General features: G+C 41.7%; 1 protein-coding gene across 1 annotated transcript in view; it reads right to left on the bottom strand.

Moving 5' to 3' along the window:
- The window catches only part of CARS2 (cysteinyl-tRNA synthetase 2, mitochondrial), a 127,923-nt gene that overhangs the window by 77,737 nt on the left and 24,367 nt on the right, over positions 1–25,819 (bottom strand). The window contains exons 4-5 of the mRNA XM_077482888.1: positions 21,058–21,129; positions 11,675–11,780 (exon numbers count right to left, since the gene is read on the bottom strand). Coding sequence (XP_077339014.1) covers positions 11,675–11,780; positions 21,058–21,129 — 178 coding nt within the window. The remainder of the gene's footprint in view (positions 1–11,674; positions 11,781–21,057; positions 21,130–25,819) is intronic.

Genomic DNA, 25,819 nt, shown 5'->3' with positions numbered 1-25,819 from the left:
CAAAGGTTATCATTGGAGTTTATTATAGACCTACCGATGTTAAAGAGGTGGTGGAGACTCAGCTCCTTGCACAGATGGAAAGGGCTTAACTACCCAGAAATTGACTGGAGAAATTGACTGGAGTAACGGCACTGCTGGGACAGTTAAAGGGCAAAAATTTATAAAGCTATTACAAGACAAGTTTATGGTCCAGTTTATTGAGGCTCCGGCTAGGAATGACGCTCTGCTGGACCTGGTAATCTCAAACCATGCAGAGCTTATTACCAATATTCATATAAAAGAACATCTGGGTAGCAGTGACCATAACATGATTTCATTTAATGTTAGCTGTAAGCAACAAACATTTAACGCTAAGAAAGCAAATTTTCCAAGGATGAGGGATGCTCTCCAAAACAGAGGAGGAAATATTGGCATCAACACACACAGAACAGAAACAGTAATTCTTCAAAAAGACTGTATGTGAACTCACTGCTAAGTATATTCCCATGGGCAATAAGTTTAAAAGGCTAAAAATAAAACCTAGGTGGCTCATGGCCAAAGTTAAAATGGCTATAAAAAGAAAATAACTTTTAAAAAATATAAAAATGAAGGAACACCATCATAATTTAAATACTACAAAGACTATAACAGAATATCAAGGATGCAAAAATTCTAAACAAAACAGCTGATTGCAAAAGATAGTAGGACAAACCCCCAAAAATGTTTTCAAACATATTAATAGTATAAAAAAATCAAAAAAGTGTAAATGGATGAATAAAAAAAGACAAAAACTGAAAACTCACAAAAGTGTAAAAAAAACAAAAAAAACAAAAACACATTCCCGTCCCACCTGCCCCCCAAGCCCAACACAATGGCTCAAAAGTGATATGAGTGATATGGTCCAGAAATATTTAGACAGAATAAAGGCGGATAAAGCACCTGGACCAGATGGCATACACCCACGGATCCTAAAAGAATTGAACTCTGTCATTTCAAAGCCATTGTTTCTCATTTTTAGGGACTCGTTAATGACTGGAATGGTACCACTGGATTGGTGAACAGCCAATATGGTGCCCATATTTTAAAAGGGATCAAAGTCTTTACCAAGTAGCTACAGACCTGTTAGTTTAACTTCTATAGTCGGGAAGATACTGGAGCGTTTAAAGCAGAGTTCCACCCAAAAGGGGAACAAGTACTCCTCACTCCCTGACATGCCACAATTTTGAGGAAGGGCTGGGTACCTGGTTTGGAGTGGGACTTCCTGTCCCACTTCCTCCTTCTAAGTTTTGGCTGCCTTGGCGACTCCTAGGTGGCCCCCTCCCTCCCGGCATGTTGTGGGACACGTCACAGGTCGCAGAATATTACCTGGCTATTGACGGAGCACAGAGCGGCTCGCACAAGCAAAGTGCATGCACGGCTGTTAAACCGCAAACTGTCACAGCCGGGCGCCCACACTCACAATGTCAGCGCCGCAAAGAGGAGGGGGAGAGAATGGAGGATCGCTGGACTGTGGCACAGGTGGGTATCGGTTTATTAAAAGCCTGCAGCTATACTTTTTGTAGCTGCTGACTTTTAAGAAAACTCAAAAACCAGTGGAACTCTGCTTCAATAATGACCACATAGATGAGTTCTTGCTGGAAAAAAATATTTTAAGCAACAGACAGCATGGATTCATGAAAGACAGAAGTTTTCAAACAAACCCGATTTCTTTTTATGAGGAGGCAAGTAAAACCTTGGACAGAGGGTGGATGTGGTATACTTGGATTTTGCAAAAGCATTTGACACAGTTTCCCACACATGACTAATGTGTAAGGTAAAGTCTACAGGCTTGAAAAGATCAATTTGTAAATGGATAGTACCCCAAGGTTCAGCGCTGGGACCCTTACTTTTTAATTTCTTTATGAATGATATTGGGTCTGGGATTGAAAGTACCATTTCTGTCTTTGCAGATGACATTAAAGAGGAGGTTTAAAAAAAAAAAAAAAAAAAAAAATTAAAAAAAAGTCAGCAGCTGCAAACACTGTAGCTGCTGACTTTTAATAAGCACACTTACCTGTCCAGGGCGCCCGCGATGTCGGCCGCCCGAGGCTGACCCGTCCCTCGGTCTCGGGTCCCGGCGCCACCATTTTCGCTAAGGGAAACAGGCAGTGGAGCCTTGCGGCTCCACTGCCCGTTTCCTACTGCGCATAGTTGCGCAGCGCTTTGTGAATGGGGCACGCTGTGTTCTGGGACACACAGTTCCCAGAACACAGCGCGACCCATTACCCAGAAGACAACGCGACGAGGAGAGAAGAAAGAAGGTCTCCGCGGAGGAGGAAGAGGCAGATTAGGATGATGTGCCTAGCAACAGGCATTTCTGGTAAGTAAAAAAAAAAAAAAAAATTCATTTTTTTTAATGATTTTTTTCTAATTTTTAATGTATTTTTTTTTTTCAGGGTGGCCCTCCACTTTAAGCTATGCAGTGGAATAACGTCCTTATATGATGTCTCCAATTTACAAACTGACCTCAATGCACTAATTGGGCAACTGAGGTTTAACCACTTGGCGATCAGCAGGTTGGCACAGCTGCGCGAATAGCTGTAGGTGTACGTCGGCCACTTTAAGAGCAATAGCAGGCGCACCGATTCACATGGGAATCTGTCAATGTAAACAAACAGATCCCCGTTCTGACAGGGGAGTAGAGAGATCCACTGTTCCTCGTAATCAGGGACAGTGATCTCTCTCTCTACTGTATAAATTACACTGGCAGGGAAGGGGTTAACAGGGGTGATCAAGGGGTAAAGTGTTCCCAAGGGAGGTGTTTCTAACTGTGGGGAGAGTAGACTGACAGTAATCAGTGGCTATTTTTAGCACTGATTGCTGTATAAATGTCACTGGTCGCAAATATGTGGAAGAATACATATTGACCTACACTAATGAAGACTTTTTTTTTGGAAATTTATTATAGCAAAAAGTAAAAAAAAAATTGGGGTTTTCTTCAAAATTGTCGGTCTTATTTTGTTTATAGTGCAAAAAATAAAAACCGCAGAGGTGATCAAATACCCCCAAAACAAAGCTCTATTTGTGGGGGGGAAAAAAGGACATACATTTTGTACACAGCGTTGCATGACCAGGCAATCATCAGTTTAACCACTTCAGCCCCGGAAGAATTTACCCCCTTCCTGACCAGAGCAAACAAAATTGACATCCTTTTTTACCCCCACTTTTGGTGGTATTTGATCACTCCTGCGGTTTTTATTTTTTTCACTATAAACAAAAAAATGCGACAATTTTTAAAAAAAAAACATTTTTTTACATTTTGCTATATTAAATATCCTCAAAAATATATAAAAAAAAACATTTCCTCAGTTTATTTTATTTTTATTTTTTTAATGGAGGCAATCTGCGATTTTTATTGTGACTGCGACATTATGGCGGACACGTTGGACATTTTTGACACATTTTTGGGACCACTGTCATTTATACAGCAATCAGTGCTATACAAATGCACCGATTCCTGTGTAAATGACACTGGCAGTGAAGGGGTTAACCACTAGGTGGCAGTGCAGGGGTTAAGTGTGTCCTGGGGCGTGGCTGTGTGTGACACGTCACTGATCTCTGCTCCGATCACAGGGAGCAGAGATCAGTGACAGTGTCACTAGGCAGAACGGGGAGATGCTTGTTTACATTAGCATTTCCCCATTCTTCCTCCCCGTGAGGCAATCGCGGGTATCCCCACAGTGATCGAGTCCACAGGACCCGCAACCCGACTCACGGAGCTTGCCGCGGGCATGCATCTTAAAGGGCAACGTACAGGTACATGATTCTGCCTGTACGAGCCCTTCTGCTGACGTACATCGGCGTGAGGCAGTCGGCAAGCGGTTAAGCGGCGCAGTGCCATATTGCAAAACATGGCCTGTCATTAAGGGGTAAATCTGGGGCTGAAGTGGTTCATGTTGATAAATGTAAAGTTATGCACTTGGGGGCTAAGAATATGCATACATCATACATACTAGGGAGAGTACAACCTAGATCATAAGCTCAATAATAGCATGCAATGCTAAGATGTGGTTTCCAAAGTGAACAAAGTCCTTTGGTGCTTGTGCCCTCTGTTGGCCCTTAAAGAAAACACCGTAACCGGATGGGATTTTGCACAGGGGTGCAACTCTGCCCGCGTAAAAAGTCGTGGACTGGTCGGGAACCGGTTAAGGTCATCACAGAGGACAAGGGGGCACCCTTTATGTCTGGAGAAAAATATTTCATCTCCAAATACGGAAAGGTTTCTTCCCAGTAAGAGCTATGAAAATGTGGAATAGCCTCCCTCCAGAGGTGGTTTTGGCAAGCTCAGTAGTGTGCTTAAAAAAAGGCCTGGATTCTTTCCTAAATGTACATATAACTTGGTACTGACATTTACAGGTAAAGTTGATCCAGGAAAAATCTGACTGCCTCTCAGGGGGATCAGGAAAGAATATTTCCCCCTACTGTAGCAAATTGGAGCATGTTTTGCTTGGGTTTTTCAACTGTGGGTAAAGGATTATGTATATGCGACTAAGATTTTTTTTTTTTTGGTTTAACTACATTTATTGAATGAATGTAGGTTGAACATTTTATATCCACTGTGTAGAGAGAGCTAGAGAGATCGAGAGTATATATTTTTTTATATCCTAAAGGTTTTTTTTGGAATTTATGTACTACGTGGCCGCTGGCCCCTTGCTATCTTGCCTGTTGCCATATGTTCTAATTATGACAGCTGCAATTAAAGCAAATTCCCCCTTGAGGAAAATAAAAATAAAAAGTTAGCAGCTACAACTACTGTATAAATGTCACTGGCAGGGAAGGGGTTAACACTATGGGGCGAGCAAGGGGTTAAGTGTGTTCACTAGGTATGTTTCTAACTGAGGGGATGGTACTGAATAGAGGAGGAGCCAGATCGTTGTTCCTACTGAGTAGGAAAGACAATCTGTCTCTCCTCCCCTGCCAGAACAGGGATTTGTGTGTTTACGTACAAAAATCCAAATTTTGGCTCTCTTGCCTGCGATTGCGCGTGCCTGCTATGGCTCTTAAAGAAGTCATCGTACATATACGGTGATTCACACAGGAGTGCCAACCTGCAGCTGTATATGTATGCGAGTTGGTCGGGAAGTGGTTAAATAAATTTCAGTTAGCATGTTCAATACCCTTTCCCTGTCATTAAAATTTTAATTTAATTTATTAACTTATTTGTTTTGGTTTATTTGTATGCATGGATGTATGGATTGCATGGGTTGTTACCAAGTTTAGGAGGGAATTTTAAGGAAAAAAAAAACAACTTACATTTAAATGCCCATCAATACAGCCTTATCAGTGTCCATTGCAGCCTTGCCATGCAGCCTTGTCCCCAGGGCAGCCATCGCTTGGCTGAATTTAAAATTGGTGCCGCCGAGACTCGTCGGAGCGAAGCAAACGCCGCTGAGATCGCAGGGACTGGGTGGAGTCGAGATACACATAGCCAAGTGGACTCGGCTCCACTCGCAGTCATATGATGGACATAAACGCAGGTCCAATGGCAGGACTGGGCATGACTGTGAATGGAGCAGAGTACACACGGCTATGTGTATCTCGCAGCGATCGCTCCACTCACAGTCAGCGGAGATCAGCGGGGGGGGGGGGTGTTGTCGTATAACAAGCACCTACAATTTTCCCCTGATTTTAAAAGGGGAAAAACAGTGTGTGTTATACGCCAATAAATATGGTATATGTGTGTGTATATATATATATATTTTTTTTATTATTTATTATACACACATTCTCAGGATGCAATATAATCCCTACACCAAAAGTAAGCCCTAGTTAAAGTCCTTGTAAAAATATTACATATACACACACACATATATTTTTTTTTTTACAAGGACTTTAACTAGGGCTTACTTTTGGTGTAGGGATTATATTGCTAATATATATATATATATATATATTTATTGAGCAGTGTATCTCCTTTTGTAATTTTGTCGTGGAAAATACCTTATTTACAGAGCCACTGGGCGCTCATATGACCTGCCGGAGGTCTTCTCTCCTCCCAGCTGATGTCAGCAGCCCCTCCCACTGCAGTGCTTGAAGCGGGGCCGACATCAGCGGGGATCTCGGCCCCTCCCTCTGCAGTATTCGGAGCAGGGAAGAAGAGTTCCAAGGGATCATGTGAGCGCCTATTGGCGCTGTAAATAAGGTATTTTCCACAATAAAGTTACAAAAGGAGACACACTGCACATTATATAATCTTTTTACAGAACAGATTACATGATTTGACAGTGACTTTAACCAAGATTTATTTTTGGGATTACAGAATGTCATAATGCTGACTTCTGAGCTGACAGCAGAGAGGGGGATAAGAAGGGTGGAGAAGACAGAGAACATGGGAACTTTTAAAAAAACATTTTATTGGTTTATTCCAGCTTTTTTAGAACACGGAGAGGGGTAAATGACACAGCCCAATCACTGTGCTGTCTATTATGCTTTAAAGGATCGGGATATATATATTTAAGGTTACAAACACTTTAAGATCATCTTTGTACATACCATAAATAAGACATCCCCTGAAAATAAGCCCTAGTGTGTTTTTTGTAGCCAAAATGAATATAAGACCCAGTCTTATTTTCAGTGAAATTATAATTATCTATCTATCTTAAGAGTAGATTTTAGGTCTACTTTGAAGCTCAACTCCACCCTCCCCACATGCAAAGGTCATACGCTCATTATAAATTCACATTACCTTCCACTCTCAATTCTTCACTCCCCTCTACCCAAATGGCTAGAGAAAAAAACTTGCCTGGATAATGCAAAAATCTTTAAAAATGGATGAGCGTTATACTCCCACAACCAAATCAATGTGTGCATTCCTCACAAACAAAATGTTCCATTAAGCTTATACTAAAGTCCATAAATCACTGAGAGGAAACAAACATCCATAATCGGTGTGTGATAACAGCAATCCTCCTTCCCACATAATTCCACTGTGTACAGTGCTCAAACACTCAAAAAGGCTCATCAGATGGTTATGACATCTTATTTTTAAATAAGTTATAAAGCGTAACATAAAATGAACCAAGGAACCTTGTCTCTGGCATAGGATTAAGTACGGCAGCTCCTCTCTCCACCATCACCATACTCCATGCAGTTAAAAAACAGACAGACAATCTCCATAGTGCAATGATTTTTTTTTAAAGTGTTTTTTATTAAATATCAAATGCTTACTCACAAACTTTTTTCTAAATATGCACCTATACCCAGCCAGAATTCCCGCATATACAAAACTCAGTACTTATGGGATCTCCCTAGCACCTGACATCACATCCACCTTAACGTGTTTCACCGGGACGTCCTCAGGAGATAGTATGTGCAGGAATGCTAGTTGGGTACAAGGGCATGTTTTAAAAAGTCTTATGCAAGTAAGCATTTAGTAATAAAACCCACTTTTTACATTATTCCACTATAGAGATTCTCTGTTTTTAACTGGAAGGCATATGGTGATGTGTGGAGAGGGGACCTGAAGTACTGAATTTTTACTGGAGATGAAGCCGAGAGGAGAGATGGGTTGGAGGTTTCTTGGTCGATTTATCTTGTGCGTTATGGCTTGCTTAAAGCAGAAGTAAACCCACCTATTGTTTTCAGCCAAGGAAGTTGCCATCTTGGCCTCGGTTTACTCTGCAACTGCCATGGTGCTGTACATGTGATCCGTTATGACACCAGCCATTGGATGGTTTGATAGTTTGGTTGAGAGCACAAGCAAAGGTGACAGCTAGCATTTCCAGGATACCAGGAATGTTAACCGTTTTTTTGAAACAATCAAAAATCAATAGGTTTACTTTTGCTTTAAAAATAAGAGGCGATACCTGGTGAGCCTTTTTGAGCATTGTACACCGTAGAATAATTTGGGAAGAAGCATTTCTGTTTTCAAACAACAATTATAGACTTAGATGTTTTTTTTCACAGTTTATGGACTTTATTATAATCTTAAAGTGTATACTACACTAAATATATATTTTTTATGTTTGTGTTCAAATATGTGTAATTTATAAATCAGTCTATCACTTTCATGTTCTTCCATCTAAAGTACCAGGTTGATTCTGCCAGTCAGCATTCTTCCGTGTTCTAAACCAACAACACAAATGCTTGCATGGTCCATTGGCTAGCCATTTAGCGGTACAGGACAGTTTGCAGACACATGTCTGTATTGGGTAGCTTGTTTAACCATCATATCTCCTGACCAATTACAGCTTTCCTCTGGCTCACACCCCCTCCCAATCACAGCCTGTCCCTCGAACACACCCCCTGCTCAAGCATATATTCTTTGTACATCATCACCTTTATGTGAAAATCCCTACAAAATGATAGTTGGTTCTGTAGTCTCTAAACCCAGGGTCGGCAAGCCGTAGATCGCAGGCTACCTGTTGACCGTGGGTAGGTGACATGCAGACCAGGAACAGGTCTGCGCCGCCGTGCCAGTATGCTTCAGATGAGTCAGAATAATGGACACCCAAATGTATGTATAGTATGACATCATTCCCCAACCGGCCAATCAATAGACCGGAAAACCCGGCACCCAGAAGTAGCCAGGGAGACAATGACCGTGGCCGGTCAGAGATTTAACTGCCACATCACTGGAATGAGGAAGTGAGTATTTCTCAGAGTTTAGATCCACTTTATGGCCGACTGCCTAACATTACCCAGTCTTGCACAGTTGTACAGGCTCCTGTATTGAAATTGCTGGTTGAAGGACATGCAGCCTCATCTAACCATTTCTTGACCGGCCTGAAGGTCCCTGGCCAACCTTTCATTCATTGGATTTCAGGTCTTTTAATAATGAAGGTAAAGCATAACATATGGGTGGGTTACTTAGGGCCAAGGATGAGCTCTAGCGTGTTTGCACACTCCACATGCAGAGCCCGACAGGAAGTCGGCACTGCACTAATCACAGCCAGTGAGACATTTCCCCATCTCTGCAGCCGCACATTGGTAAATGTCTCACTGCCTGTGATTAGTGCAGCACAGTGCCGACTTCCTGGCAGGCTCTGCACGTGGAGTGTGTGAACATGCCGGAGCTCATCCTTACTTAGGCAGGCTGCATGGTGACCCCGCCCCCTTATGTCACAGTCCCGGAGGATGCTGGGACTGCCACATCATAAGGGGGCAGGGTCACCATGTGGCATCAACCGGTGACCACGCCCCTTGTTCCTATATAAGTCGCCGCACACCGCGTCCCTAGCATTGCGGCCAGAGAGAGAGCGTTGAGTCAACATCTCAAGAAGGAAGAAAAAGAAGAACAGAAGAACGTAAGGTGGAAGACGACCGGGCCACCGCTAGTAAAAGAGCTGGAAGAAGGAGCGGTGGCCCGGCAAGAAGAACCGAAGAGGGGGACAAGACCCCCTAAGTCGGAAGAAGGGGCAGCGGTGACAGAAGACCGGGCCTCCGCTAGTAAAAGAGCTAAAGGACGAAAGCAGAGGCCCGGCAAGAAGAACCGAAGAGGGGGACAAGACCCCCGAAGTTGGAAGAAGACCCCCGGGCGGCGGCGAGAAGACCCTCCAAGACAGAAGACCACCAGAGCTGTGCAATAAACTATTTTTAACCCTTGTGTGTTGTGTTTTATTTACTTCCTTTTTCACCAGGTGAATGGGTAGGGGTACATGGTACCCCAATACTCATTCACATGGGGTGGGGGACCAGTATCTGGGCCCCCCCCTTCTTAAAGGGGGCTCACGGATTACGATAAGGACCCCGCCCACAGACCCCGACAACCAACGGCCAGGGTTGTCGGGAAGAGGCCCTTGTCCTCATCAACATGGGGACAAGGTGCTTTGGGGTGGGGGGGCCGCGCTCGCCCGTCCCCACCCCCTTTCCTGACCGGCCGGGCTGTGTGCTCGGATAGGGGTCTGGTATGGATTTTTGGGGGGGACCCCACGCCGATTCCCCTTAAAATCCCTACCGGACCTAAGGGCCTGGTATGCCCCCGAAGGCATGCAGGTTTCATTGGTGAGGCGACATTATCACAGCTCTCTCGCTCGCTACTATAGGAAAATTACATTTTCCTATTGCAGGCAGCGTGAGAACCAGCGCAACGGGATCGCGCTGGTTAGAGAAGCCTGTCGCCGGGAAAAAGCGTGACAAATATCGGCGGCACCTACTGTATAAAGCACATGAATAGGAAAAGGAAGATAAAATGACCTACAACACATTCCTAAATATCTAAAATAGGTATCCCTAGGAAAAGAAGAATGTCTGAACCTGCAGATGTCTCACAGGATCAAAACCATCTTTTACTGATTTCACACAATCATGATATATTAATCATTAGCTGATATAGCAATTATCAGATTTTTTTTTTTAACCACTTCAATCCTGGGAACTATTCACCCCTTTCCTGCCCAGGCCAATTTTCAGCTTTCCACGCTCTCACACTTTGAAGGACAATTGTGTAGTCATGCAACACTGTGCCCAAATTAAATTATCATTTTTTTTCACACAAATATAGCTTTCTTGTGGTGGTTTTTACCACTGGGTTTTTTATTTTTTGCTAAACAAACAAAAGATCACAGAAGGCGTGCTCACCCCGGGGCCTTTGAGGTCAGATGTCAAGTGGTTAATCACCACTGAGTTTTTATTTTTTGCTAAACCCATTTAAAAAAAAAAAAAGTTTTCTTAGCTTGTTACAAAATGTTGTAAATAAGTATTTTTTCTCCTTCACTGATGTGTGCTGATCAGGCTGCACTGATGAGCACTAATAGGCTTCACTGGTGGGTGCTGATAGGTGGCACTAATATGCAGCACTGATAGGCAGCCCTTATGGGCACTTATGCCCCGTACACACGATCCGAATATCATACGACCGTTTACGGTTAATAATCGCAAGTAGAAATTGAATAGCTAAATAAAGTCACGAAAATTCTCGTACGATAGAAAAAAAATCGTAAGTGATGTCATGTGTTGTACTGTATTTGTATTGTATTTTTGGATGACAACTATACTGACTAAACCAAAATCGTACGATCTGGAATCGTACGAGGAAAAGTTCAGTGCATGTCCGATCTAATAATATCGGATGAACGGTCGTGATTGGCTGCCGAAAGTAGTGTACACACGATCCGAAAATCGTACGATCCTTCCTTGGATGACCGTTTTCGTACGATATTTGGATCGTGTGTAGGGGGCATAACAGATGGCATTGATTGACTGACAGGCAGCACTGATTGGCCATCACTGCTGGGGTACAGACCCCCATCAGGAGAGCTACTTATTGGCTCTCCTCTACTCACACCCTGTCATCAGTGAATAGAGGAATGCCGATAACCAACACCACCTATTTATACTGGGATCACTTGTGATTGGACAAAGCTGATCACGTGGTAAAGAGCCTACGTCATAGGCTCTTTGCCGTGATCGGAGATGCGGTGTGTCCAGGGGACACAATGCACCATCGATCTCTATGCTGCACGCACAGCGGCTTGTTCTGCCAGACGCCATATGACTTCCAGTCAGGACAATGGAGTCCCCGTCTGGCCATCATTCTGCTATAGACCGGACAGGAAGATATTAAAATGGTAATAAATGCTCTCATATTACCTTATCTTTAGTGATGACCATTTTAACCTACACTGCCCCGTGCTGGCCACTGATGCACAGTAGATTCCCCACTTCAATGTAGTTCACCAAAAAAGAAAAAAAAAAAAGAAAACCATAAAACACTTACCTTGTAATGTAGCATAGGCATGGCCATTGGAAATAATTTTTTGAACAAAAGATATAATCTCTGGAATGTGTTCTGTAACTCTCATGTATATTGTGGGGGGAAGTACCTGAAAAAAAAAAAAAAAATACCCAAATATTTTATTTTATTTTAGTTATTAGTTATAGGTGGAGCCTGGTGGGCTGAAGAAGCCTCTGACTTCTTATGCAATTTGGATACTCCAACAATGTGGTCTCCCTGCCATTATTTTCTCTCCCTGTCCACCTAAGAGTTTTACTTTTCCTACCTGCATTTGTGTTTTCATGCTCACGTTGCACTCTTCATATTATATAAAATACTGCAGGGATTGGGAGCCCCTCATAATGACTACAGCTGGTGTTTAGAACCAAGAACTCAAGCACAGAAATCTCACCCATCGACCGAAACTGTCACAATGCTTTAATCACTTGCACACTGGGCACTTTTACCCTCTTCCTGCCCAGGCATATTTTCAGCTTTCATCGCTGTCACACTATAAACAACAATTGCATTTAGGTGCTACACTGTACCTACAGTATATGAAAAAAAATTTTTTTTTTCAACACAAATAGAGCTTTCTTTTGGTGGTATTTAATCACCACAGTTTTTTTTTTTTTTTTTTACTTAATAAAATGGGATAAAAAATAAAGTTTTCATAGTCTGTTATAAAATTTAGCAAACAGATACATTTCCTCCTTCACTTATGTGCACTGATGAGGCTGCACTGGTGCGCTCATTATCAGTGTAGATGTCTCTATCACACAAGCTAGTTATCAACTCTCCTCTCCTCATGCTACGAGTGGCTGGAGCCGCGATGTCCTCACTCCCGCACGGGAGTTTTCTTCTGGCGTCTGCCGGACTTTCAGCCGAGAATCCCCGGTGTGCATGCGCCGCTGAAGTCAGCGGCTAATTGCGAGGGGACTATCTCCTAAACCGTACAGGTTTGGGAGATATTTTTTTTACCTAAAGGTAAGCCTTATTATAGGCTTACCTGTAGGTTAAAGTCAACAATTTGACTATACAACCGCTTTAAGCATGCCATACAGAGCTTGAATTTTGGCACTGGGGAGAAAAAAGAACTGCTAAACAAATAGATGGGCTGACATAGGAACTCCTATTACTTTTAGAAAAATAGATATTCTTTCAAGGACAGGGATATGCAAATTATGAATAAGAGCTGAAGGTCTGTGTGAACGAGTGGCAATCTCAGCCTGGACTCCAGCCAGGCCACGCCCCTAACATGTTTCAGTTCGGTGGAGTGAAACATGGCCTGCAATAGATTGTTTGAAACTTGGTCAGTTCAGCAGGAACCAGCTGAGATTCAGACCATGTGTGGACAGGCGGAAGGTACCAAGTTGATCGATTAATTAACTTGGGTACAACCAGCCTGCCAGATTCACTTTTGATGAAATCACTAGTGGCTGCTATAGCACTGCCTTCTCCCAGTGGTGACGGCTTCCCCTGCCGGGAGCTCTGTGTTGATGGGGGAATCATGCAAATCATGCAAGGAAAGAAATTTGCACTCTCTATGGCCTGTCTTACTCAAACTTTGGAACCGTGGCTCCTACTATTATCAAAAAAAACAAAAGAAAGAAAGTCTAGATATTGGTAAAAACAACTGTACTTGTTAAAGACATTACTCATACCTCAAACGAGGACAAATTGCTTCTGGGAAAAACAGAAGATAGAAAAACATTCAATTATGTAACAGAGCGACAAAACAAAATGACACCTTAATGTAATTATGTTATCAGTAATAACACTTGATATTACCATTTAAAGACATTCAGAAGCACCAGAGAGGCATTGATGCTCCCATTTAAGTGTGAATTACAAAGAGCATTGTCATAGAAACTATGAAAAACTTAGAGCACTGTAAACAATGTCTTACATCACCTGCCATAAAATTAAACCTATAAAAACATGACAAAGGGAAAAATCTTAACATTGACACTATGTGCTGCATTTAGCAGAAATACCCCGCCACAAAACTGATGTCTATATGGCACCTTACCTTATTTTCTAAATACATGTTTTTGTCAACACGGCCTTGCAACTACCCGTGTTAGCCACTAGCATAATAATGGCAGATTGCCTTGGCACATATGCCAATAAACTGCCAGTTGTTTTGTAGTAGTTCCCTGCCATCACCCAGTGCATGTGCCAAACTGTGTGCTTCGAAAATTTTGGCAGAATGGACTGGCAGCTGTGGACAGGTGATGCAGACCCAATTTACACTTGAAACAGGCAGAAATGTTGAGGCTTTTAGAGATTATTTATGCTCAGGTAAGGGCTGGGGCATTCAAATGGTTATTAAGAAGACTGCATTTATCCAAAAACCTAGGTCAGGGATCTATTTAGAATTTTTTGCAATGGTCAAAATCATGATAGTACAGGTTATTAAAAAAGGAACAAATAAAGCAAAAAAAATATATTTAAAAGTCCGTATAGTGTAGATCACGAGCACCAATGGTGAAAATAAGTGTATAAAAACAGTGGTGTAAATCCCAGGATTAAGGGCTCTCAGAACTCTCACCTCGAAATGAAGGAAAACGAGCACATCAGAGAAAAACTAGCCAACTCCACTCCTCGTCTCCAACCACCAGGGGGGTCCTTTACTGTAGCAGACTACAAAGCGATGGTCTCCATACCGGGCCACTAGGGGGCCATATACTGCATGTAAACACTACTGTAGTAGCCAGGAATATATTCTCCGTGGTATGCGGCTCAAATAAAAATAAAAGATAAGGAGAGAGAAGGAAGGCTCCAATAGTGTAGTAATTAAATTAAAATGATGATTTAATAAAAGAAATACAAATCGGACTCTCACATTAAAAAAAGTAAACAACAGCACAAGAAGTAAAAATGGTGGTATGGCGTCTTCCGCCAGTCCTACTTCACTTCCGGTACGACGTACGGCCACTCCCTACGCGTTGCGTCAATCACGTGACTTCTTCCGGGGCTCTGAAGAAGTCACGTGATTGATGCAACGCGTAGGGAGTGGCCATACGTCGTACCGGAAGTGAAGTAGGACTGGCGGAAGACGCCATACCACCATTTTTACTTCTTGTGCTGCCGTTTACTTTTTTTAATGTGAGAGTCCGATTTGTATTTCTTTTATTAAATCATCATTTTAATTTAATTACTACACTATTGGAGCCTTCCTTCTCTCTCCTTATCTTTTATTTTTATTTGAGCCGCATACCACGGAGAATATCTTCCTGGCTACTACAGTAGTGTTTACATGCAGTATATGTCCCCCTAGTGGCCTGGTATGGAGACCATCGCTTTGTAGTCTGCTACAGTAAAGGACCCCCCTGGTGGTTGGAGACGAGGAGTGGAGTTGGCTAGTTTTCCTCTGATGTGCTCGTTTTCCTTCATTTCGAGGTGAGAGTTCTGAGAGCCCTTAATCCTGGGATTTACACCACTGTTTTTATACACTTATTTTCACCATTGGTGCTCGTGATCTACACTATATGGACTTTTAAATATATATTTTTGCTTTATTTCTTTATATATATTTATCCGTTTATTGATTCAGCACTTAGCTTTTTCAAAGGACTATTTTTTTGGCATATTTGCGCAGGACTTTCTTTCTCTTATCTTTTTATTGGGTAGTTTATGTATACTATCAGGTTTTGCTGCATTTTTTTGCACCTTATATTTGCACTTGCACTTTTTGATCATCTATATATATTTTCTATATTTACTTACACTGATTAGTTGGAGAGGTATTTTTACCCTGTTTGTATATATATTTTTTATATAGTAGCGCGAAGGCCCTTTTTCAATATTAAAAAAGGAAAGTTTGTAACGTTATGATTTTTAGCGGGTTTTATTTAAAAAAAATAATATAAAAAAAATAAAGTAGTGCATTTATTTTATTTTTTTATACTGTAGCCTATAAAGCTTTGCACTCACGATCAGCAGATTGCAGGTAAAATGCCAAGATCCTGCAGACTCTCAGTACACTGTCCGCCCGTACCCCTCGATATGGGCAGGTAGTTAATGAATTGCAGGAAGAATCAATGAACAGAGCATTCACCAGCGCCCTTGCAGTTCATTGAGAACTACAAGCTGTCGGCTGTCATGGCAAACGGTACTTGTAGTTCATTCAATCACAAAATCAGGGGAGAGGAGGCAGGAGCTGGAACATGTAACATATTCCAAAGGTGAACTTAGCCTTTAACCACTTGAAGACTGCAAAACTCTTATATACGTTGCAGGTTTGAAGTGGTTTACTGGGGTTATGGCTGCAGCTATCAGCCATAACCCGGTATTAAAAATTTCAGTCAGTGATTCTCTTTTTCTCTTTTTCCTAAAAGCAATCCAAGCAGCCGATTAGCCACTGGATCTCTTTTAGAAGCAGCAGGAGGGGTCTCTCCCCCCCCCTCCCCGGCCAAGAGCCGTTATTTCTTATGCCATGTACACACGATCGGAATTCTCGTCGGAAAAAGCTCTGATGGTTTTCCCGTCGGATTTCCGCTCAAACTGTCTTGCCTGCACAGTCACACCAAATTCCGACTGCCAAGAATGCGGTGACGTACAACACGTACAATGGGACTAGAAGAGGAAAGTTCAATACCTAGTAGCCAATAGCTTCCATCTCGTAGCTGAATCTGAGCAAGCGTGAGTTTTTGCGCGTCAGAATTGCACACACACAATCCAAATTTCCAATAGAAAATTTTTCCATTGGGAAAATGGAGAACATGCTATCAAATTTTTGGTGGCGGGAATTTGGCCAGCTAAATTCCGATGGAGCATACACACGGTCGCATTTTCTGATGAAAAGCTCTCAGTCTTTTGCTGGCCAAAATTCCAGTCATCTGTATGCGGCATAAGGCTTTCCCGTCTCAGCGGGAAGCCCGGGATCCGATCCAGTAGTTCGTGCATGGAGGTGAAGAGAGATCATCTCTGATCACCTCTATGATCTAGGAGGCCAGAAGTGTCATAATGTAAATTTTTTTAAAGTATGGGATTCTTTCAAGGGTGGAAGAGAGATCAGGGGTCTTATAGAAAAATTCAAGACTAAAAGGTCCTCAAGGAAGTCACAAAGGATTGGTTGGTAGAAAATATAAAATCACAGCTTTATTAATCACAAAGAATTACAAAATGTTATACCTCCACCAATTCACATTAAAATTAGGACAACGTTTGTCATAACAGGCCTTACAACTGCTCACACTGAGCATACACACAACCAGACACAGTAGTGTTCCTGTGTGAACATAGTATATAGTGTAGATGTGTACAGTTAGACCCATATATATTTGGATACAGGAACAATTTTAGTTTTTTTAAGTACAGTATTTACCAAAACATAATAAAGATATAGTTCTATAATGGATATTGCCTGAAAGTGCACATTTTAATTTAAGGGTATATACATCCAAATCGGAGGAAGGATTTAGGAATTACAGCTCTTAAACAGCCATTCCCCTTTTTTCAAGGCAGGTAAAAGTTCTGGAGTTGATTCTAAGTGTGGTATTTGCATTTGGAATCTATTGCTGCGAACCTACATCATGCGAAAAACAATAGAAGCAACATTAGGAGTGGCCAAATCAACAGTTTTGTACACTCCGAGGAAAGAAGAATACACTGGGGAGCTCCACAACATAAAAAGGCCTGGGTTTCCAGGAAAGATAACAGTGGTGGATGATTGCTGGATCCTCTCTATGGTAAAGAAACATCCAGACAAGTGAAGGACACTCTCCAGGAGGTGGGCGTATCATTGTCAAAGTCTACAATCAAGAGACTTCACAATGAGCAAATATAGAGAGTTCACCACAAGGTGCAAACCATTCATAAGAATGAAGAATAGAAAAGCCAGATTAGACTTTGCAAAAAAAAAAAAAACCTCTAAAAAAGCTAGACTAATTCTGGAAAAGCAATCTTTTGACAGATGAAACGAAGATTAATCTGTACCAGAATGACGGGAAGAAAAAAAAAAAAAAAGTGTGGAGAAGGCCTGGAACAGCTCATGATCCAAAGCACACAACGTCATCTGTAAAACATGGTGGGTGGCATGGGCATGCATGGCTTCCAGTGGCACGGGGGTCACTGGTGTTTATTGATGATGCGACAGAAGACAAAAGCAGCCGGATGAATTCTGCATGGTTTAGAGATATACTGTCAGCTAAGATTCAGCCAAATGCAGCAAAGTTGATTGGACGGCGCTTCACAGTACAGATGGACAATGATCCAAAACACACTGCATACATAACCCAGGAGCTTTTGAAAGAAAAAGAAGTGGAATACTCTGCAATGGCCAAGTCAATCACCTGATCTCTGCATTTCACTGAAGGCAAAACTAAAGACAGAAAGACCCACAAACAACCAACAACTGAACACAGCTGCAGTAAGAGCCTGGCAAAGTATCAGAAAGGAGGAAACCTAGTCCATGGGTTCCAGACTTCAGAACAACAGAATAAATAAATTAAAAAAGCCCTTAGAGACAAACGCATACTTACCTTATGTGTGGTACAAATACATATAAGTCTATCGCCACCATCGAACGTTATATCGAGAGCAATAATTCTAGTTCTAGACCTGCTTTGTAACTCTAAACTGGTAACCTGTAAAAATGTTTAAAACCTTGCCTATGGAGATTTTTAAGTATTGTAATTTGTCTCCATTCCACAATACGTAAGGTATCTATTTACTCGCCATATCATCTATTACCTGTTACCAAAACTTGGGTTATATATTGCGTTTTTTTTTGCATTAGAATTTGTATTTCTAAAAAAAAAAAAAAAAAAAAAAATAATGCACAATTACTGTGTGACATTAAAAAAATGCGACCGTCATTTTATTCTCTAGGGCCTTTGCTAAAAATATATAAAAGGATAATTTTAAAGTGTTTTTAGATGACCTTCATCTGTCCATATCGGTTTCTGTATCTGATCTGTACTTTTGTTATTAAATGGACTGGATTATTTTTGGTGTGACTGTGACTTGTAAATTCATCCCCGATTGTCTGCTGGCTGTCTTGTGCCATCTTGGCACTGCTGGCATTCGGCCTAGCAGTTCAACCATTTATGGTCCTGTGCTGCTTGCCTGGCCTAAATTTGCAATCCTTTGCTGCTAATCTTGAGAAAAATTACCTTTTAGACATTGATCCTGTGGTTTATGATTCTGTGCTGTCCTAACTGTAGTATGTCTCTAGACCAGGCGTCAAATGGCAGACCGAGTGAGACAGTCCTGTCCAGACTGGAGCCACACCGCTTAGTAACCTGGGTGGACTCTTTCAAATTAACAAGCGGGTGATGGGTTGCTAGGATGTGAAGTGTGCCAAGCAACCAATTCCTCACTTGTGAAGAGTTGGGCCGCTTCCGCCACTTGTGATTGCAAGGGTGAGTCTGATTGCAGAGGGGGCTATTATGTGAGAGGGGAGCTGTAATGTGGAGGGCTGTGATGTGAGGAGGGGGGTCTGTGATTGCAAGGTGGACCAGGATGTGAGGGGGGAGCTGTGATAAGTGGGGTTGTAATTGCAAAGGGGGATTGTGATGTGAGGAAGGGGTGAGCTGTGATATGAGGGAGGGGTCTAAGATTGCAAAGGGGGGCTGTGATTAAAGGGGAAACAGTGATGGGGGGATGTTATGATGTGGGGGACTGTGGCGTAAGGGGGGCTGTGTTGTGAATGGGACTGATGTGAAACAAGGAGTCTGATGTGAAGGAGGGGACAGAAAACACTCATGTAAAGAGGGCTGTGATGTGAAGGATCTGAGTCATAGAACAAAAATGAGATTCAGACTTCTGCAGGAAGAAAATTTTACTGACCGTACCTGCGTGAATTTTAAATTCAGTGCACCTGTTCTAGATTATGAGCTGTATTTTGTGCTCCCGTTTCACCATGCACTCACATTGTTTCACTTTCAGGGGTCACTGCAGTATTTTTGCAGCAATCCACATGCAATGTGACAGTAAAAACAAAACTATACACCAGCCATTATTTTATGGTACATACATTTGAAAAAGTATTTATACCCCTTGAAATTTTTCACATTTTGTCATGTTACAACCAGAAATGTAAATTTATTTTATTGGGATTTTATGTGATAGACCAACACAAAGTGGCACATAATTGTAAAGTGGAAGGAAAATGATAAATGGTTTTCAATTTTTTTTACAAATAAATATGTGAAAAGTGTGGGGTCCATTTGTATTCGGGCGCCGTCGCCCCGAGTCAGTACTTCATAGAACCACCTTTCACTACAATTACAGCTGCAAGTATTTTTTTGGGTATGTCTCTACCAACTTTGCACATCTAGAGAGTAAATATTTTGCCCATTCTTTTTTTTACAAATGGCTCAAGCTCTGTCAGACTGGATGGAGAGTCTTGCCACACATTTTCAATTGGATTTAGGTCTGGACTTTGACTGGGCCATTCTAACACATGAATATACTTTGATCTAAACCTTTCCATTGTACCTCTGACTATGTTTTGGGTCATTGTCCTGTTGGAAGGTGAACCTCGCCCCGTTTCACATTTTTTGTAGACTCCAACAGGTTTTCTACTAAGATTGCCCTGTATTTGGCTCCATCTATCTTACCATCAACTCTGACCAGCTTCCCTGTCCCTGCTGAAGAAAAGCCTCCCCACAACATGATGATGCCACCACTGTTTCACAGTGGGGATGGTGTGTTCAGGATGATGTGCAGTGTTCGTTTTCTGCCACACATAGCGTTTTGCTTTTAGGCTAAAAAGTAAAATTTTGGTCTCATCTGACCAGATCACCTTCTTCCACTCTTCCATAAAGACCAGTGTTGTGGCATGCACGACTAAGTTGTCCTGTGGACAGATTCTCCCACCTGAGCTGTGGATATCTGCAGCTTCTCCGTAGTTACCATGGGCCTCTTGGCTGCTTCTATTATTAATGCTCTCCTTGCCCGGCCTGTCAGCTTAGGTGCACAGCCATGTCTTGGTAGGTTTGGAGTTGTCCCATACTTTTTCCATTTTCAGATGATGGACTTAACAGTGCTCCGTGAGATGTTTAAAGCTTGGGATATTTTTTTATTTTTATTTTATTTTTTTAACCTAACCCTGTTTTAAATATCTCCACAACCTTATCCCTGACCTGCCTGGTGTGTTCCTTAGCCTTCATGATGCGGTTTGTTCACTAAGGTTCTCTAATAAACTTCTGAGGGCTTCACAGAACAGCTGTAGTTATAGTGAGATTAAATTACACACAGGTGGACTCCATTTACTAATTATGACTTTGTGTTGGCCTATCAAATAAAATCCCAATAAAATACATTTATGTTTTTGGTTGTAACATGACAAAATGGGGAAAATTTCAAGGGGTAGGATTACTTTTTCAAGGCACTGTATGGGCACTTTTTCTCTACAACATGCCAGCTAAAGTTACCTTCAATGCCATCATGTCTTGTTTAAACTCCTGTTCATAAGCTCGAGCTAGAGACACTGGCGACATGTTAAGCTGTAATAAAAACAAAGGAAAAAACATGATTACAATAAAACAAGGATGGAAGATACATGCAGGGTTATTCATTGCACCAATCTTTTATTTTTATTTTTTACTGCAGCAGTAACTACATGAAATAAATACAGATGGTTACTTTTTTATCTAAGAATATACATTAGTTACATGGACTGCAGATTTGTTTATTGCTGAGGCACACTTTTCCCATTTCCACTAACACCACCATTCCACCTTACATGTTCAAGGAGCAGGCACTAAAGGAAGCTCAAGGTTTTCTTAAATGGTCAAAAATAGACAATTAACCAATACTAGTCTTTGAAATGTGCTATCAGCCTGGACCCTGGAACCTGGTAATTACAATACTAATGATTTATCATGTGACTGTAAATGGTGTTCTGTTAGCAGCATTCAGCGCTTTGGTACTGTGATTTTTTTAGACACCTTCATAAGCCTATCAACTAAAATGACAGGCATTTCCAAAGCTCAGAAGTTTTGGTTTGATCTTGGAGACTGAGCCATTATTGCTCTGAGACAAGATTGGATGTCTCTATTCGCTTGGCTACATTTTATATGCAATAGATTACTATAGCTGTAAGCTATGAATAAAATATTCTGTGCATGTCGTCTCAGCTATCCAAATGATACCTGGTATCTTCTTCAATGTTAAGGATTTAAAGCAGGCTAAAGACATGAAGTTCTAAACATATGAATCTTTTTAACCTTCATAAAACCAGTACAGTTACAAGATTCATTCATTGAAGCAATGCTCTAGTTGTCTTTTTTACTCTGCTAAAAAGAAAAAGAACCATGGCTGGTTGACAGCCAAATGGCATGGGTTGAGATTTAGCACTGGCAGGGAGCAGCGTTTAATCTCTGCTTGCTGAGAACCCAAGGCCATGGGGTTGATTTACTAAAACTGGAGAAATTTGGTGCAGCTCTGCGTAGAAACCAATCAGCTTCTATCTTCAGCTTGTTCAATTAAAGGTGAAGGTCACCTTTGCCGCTGCTGCCGATGCCCACACAACCTGTGACAGCAGTACGGAGAGAAGTTCCCAGTACTAGCTGTCACTTTTTTAAATCAGTGCGGTCATAGGGGGCTGATTCATTCATTCATTCATTCATTCACACAACTCTGTGTGTACACGCACTACAATAACCGACATCATTTGCAGCTGTCAAATTGTAGTTCTCAATGAACTACCACTATGCTGTGAGCACTGTGGTTGTTCATTGATTCTTGCTGCCAGATTGTATCTGCTTGTCTCCTTTAAGCTTTGGCAAAATACCTGGAAGCTGATGGATTCTATACACAGCTGCACCAGATTTTGCACTATCCAGTTTTAGTAAGGGCCGGTTCACACAGGGGGCGACACGAGGCGACACGACTTGCCGTGCCGCGACCTGACAAGTCGCCCCCGTTCTGTACTACGGAACCATTCTAAGAGGAGCGACTCGAGTCGCTCCGACTTAGAAAAAAGGTTCCTGTACTACTTTTGGGCGACCTTGGGGCGACTTGCATTGACTTCTATACAGAAGTCATTTGCAAGTCGCCGCTGAGGTCGCGGCAGGTCGCGGCGCGGCAAGTCGTGTCGCCTCGCATCGCCCCCTGTGTGAACCGAGCCTAAATCAAACCCCATGTATATAGTCCGGACCTAGACTGGATTTGAAAGCATCAGTTACATTACCAGTGTTAGTTTATGCAGTTTAAAAGACATAACAGGATCACTTTAACGTTGTTTAATTTTTTAAAAAAAATATTAAAACAGAACATTTTCACAAAAGTATGCAAAAAACTTTGGGAGTGAATATATTTAAAGATCACAAGACAAACATAAATAAAATACATAAAAATTGTGATTGATGATAGCGAAGGAGATGCATTGACCTAAGGGCCTCCATACAGGAATGCTCAGTGGGAAACATATTTAACAGCCTTCAGCTGAGTACAGTAAACCTCAAAGGGGGTATTTATTGTATGTTTTGAAACTAAGTCTGGGTTCACACTGAAGGCGGGTTTCAAACTCGCATTTCAGTCCAACTTTGGGAGCGATTTCAGAGACATCTGTGTGGGTTCCTGCAAAGAGGTCTATTGAAATCGCCCCTGAAGTTGCCAGAAGTAGTGCAGGAACTACTTTTGGGAATCATTGCGGTGCTGCAAAGTCGGCGTTACACCAATTTGGACAATGCCATTGCCGGCAATAGGCTGCGATTTGACATGTCAAATCGGCCCAATGTGAATGTGGGCTTAAGGGCAAATGGACTTCCGCCAAAAAACAAAACATTGATTTGCATTATCCTCATCACTTGTGTACATTGCAGTCAAAGTTCTGATATGGTTCCCATCATGAACCCCATAAATGGTATAACCATGTTTCTTCAGGAAACAAAATCTAGATGCCGATTGTTTTTTTGTATACAGTGATACTCAGAAAGCACAGTCCTAACTCATTAGGACCCTGGGACTGTGATATGCTCTTTATTCTAAATGTCCTACAATCAGGCTTTACTTATCCAGCTATTCTTGAATATATGTTTGTGATGTACCTGCAACTGCTGATTCCCAAGAGCCAATATTGGATATATTGTGTCTAAAACACAAGCTGTAACAAGGCTAGAACAGAGTGTGCTTGTCGTGGAACATTTACAGTAGGTCTGGTTCACAGTTCACACAGATAACAAAACATGGCTTTCAGCAAGCAGGTGTCAGCCCTATCAAGCACCTCCTAAACATCAGGTGTTATGAATGGTACTAAACCAAATGTACAACACGTGTGGGTAGGTCTGTTTTTACAGTATGGCAGTCTGAACACTGCATTTTATCCCCATGGTGGTCTACCAAGATAAGCTGCTTGCTTGCCCTTTCCAGCCCATCCCTTATCACAGTGGGGAGTGGTTCAATTACAGTGCAAATGCGGTTGCAAACAAGGACATTGGATGCCCTTCTATATCCAGTGCCCAAGTCTACACAGCCTTAAAATGATACATTGCGGGACAGCACATCCTGCCTGCCCAATCCAAGTCATTCATTTCCTAACCGTCCTGCAGCCAAAATGTTTGCCCAGAAACCCTGCAGTTTCCAGAAGGGTTATAAAACTGAGAGAATGAGTAAACCGCAGGTACACAGAGAGGTCTATCAGGATCTTAATCAACTTTTCAAAGACACACAGGAGCCAATAAACCAGGGACAATCCATGATGCAAAGAGCAAACTCTAATGTAAAGCTGTTGCTCCTTCATAGCTTACTACTGGTGTAGAACTATGATGATCAATCTCACAGACCAATGGAGGAGCAGGAGTTGGGAGAGGTGGGTCACAACTCCAACTTTGCAAAGTGGCTATTTCATAAGAAGACTTGGGTTTGGCACCTCTTTTGGGTCTACTAGAAGGCATCAGAAGGTACTGTAGGTGCAAGTAGCTCTAAGTGCCTTCAATTTAAAGCCTAAGTGTAGCCACAATTAAAAACAGAAAAATCAACACATTGAACATAACTTACATCTAATAGGATGTGTCCCTTGTGCCGATTCCTCTTCTTTTAGTTGATGGTAACCATCCTTCCTCCCTGCCCTCCACCATAATAAAGACAGCCCAGCTATGCCCACCCTTTCTACCTAGCTGCTCTATTTTTTTTTGTATAATCTCTTTTTATTAACAATTTTACAAGTACATACCAATAAAAGGAAAAGAAAACAAGAAAAAGGAATAGAGTACAATCATAGAAAAGGTACAGGAAAAAAGAGGTCTGGTCAACAATAGGTCCAAGAGACATTTACAGACAACTGAGTGTCTCAGTAAAATGTTGCGCTATATAAATCCTGTATAATTATAATAATGATACATACTATAAATCGAATACAACATTAATGTCATAACCCTCCCAATGTTGCATTGCGACAAGGAGGATTGTATAAGTAAATCTCCATATCCAATACATGTTGTGAAATTAATTACCAATCACTGACCTCTGAGTTTAAGGAGATGTACAAGAATGAATAACATGAAGAAGCAGAAAAACAAACAAAAAAACACACAAACAAATTATAATATATATATATATATATATATATATATATATATATATATATATATATATATATATATATATATATATATATCATGGCATGGTCAGCAGGATGTATAGGAATCAAAGTGTTGACAAAGCAGCCTAGTATCAGGCCTTTAGATGGTGCTGCCACAGGCTTCACATGGAATTGCGCTCATCCAAGGGAGTGTCACAAACAGTGGTACCTGAAAAAAACGAGCCGCTCAAACATCACCCACACTGCTAACCACTTGTCGACATGACACGAACATCTGAACTCCATGGGACCAAATAACAGTTATGTTACTAGTTGTACAGTTGTCTTTTTTTCATTGATAGCTTTTGCTCTACCCTCAAGGGAAATGTTACTTTCCCCATTTGTTTACCATGACGGATATATTCGCATCCATGTAACCACCTGCTTACCTTTCTTATTCTCAAATGAAACTGCATAATCACAATGAGGTGTGTTTGCTCCCCGCCCCGACACAGCTTGCTCCCGGACTGGATGTCTTGGGGTATGGGACAACGCGCCTCACACTACGTTCGTTACCCAGTATAGCTTATGCGATACACCCATATCTGTTACCTTACCCTGTCACACAACCTTACTCAATTGTATACCCCCCAGCATGTTTCATTATATGA

This window comes from Lithobates pipiens, unplaced genomic scaffold (assembly GCF_037356315.1).
Source record: "Lithobates pipiens isolate NorthernLeopardFrog02 unplaced genomic scaffold, aLitPip1_a1.2 Scaffold_16, whole genome shotgun sequence".
Lineage (NCBI taxonomy): Eukaryota > Metazoa > Chordata > Amphibia > Anura > Ranidae > Lithobates > Lithobates pipiens.
The sequence above is the reverse complement of the archived record's forward strand: the minus strand, read 5'-3'. Positions and strand labels throughout refer to the sequence as shown.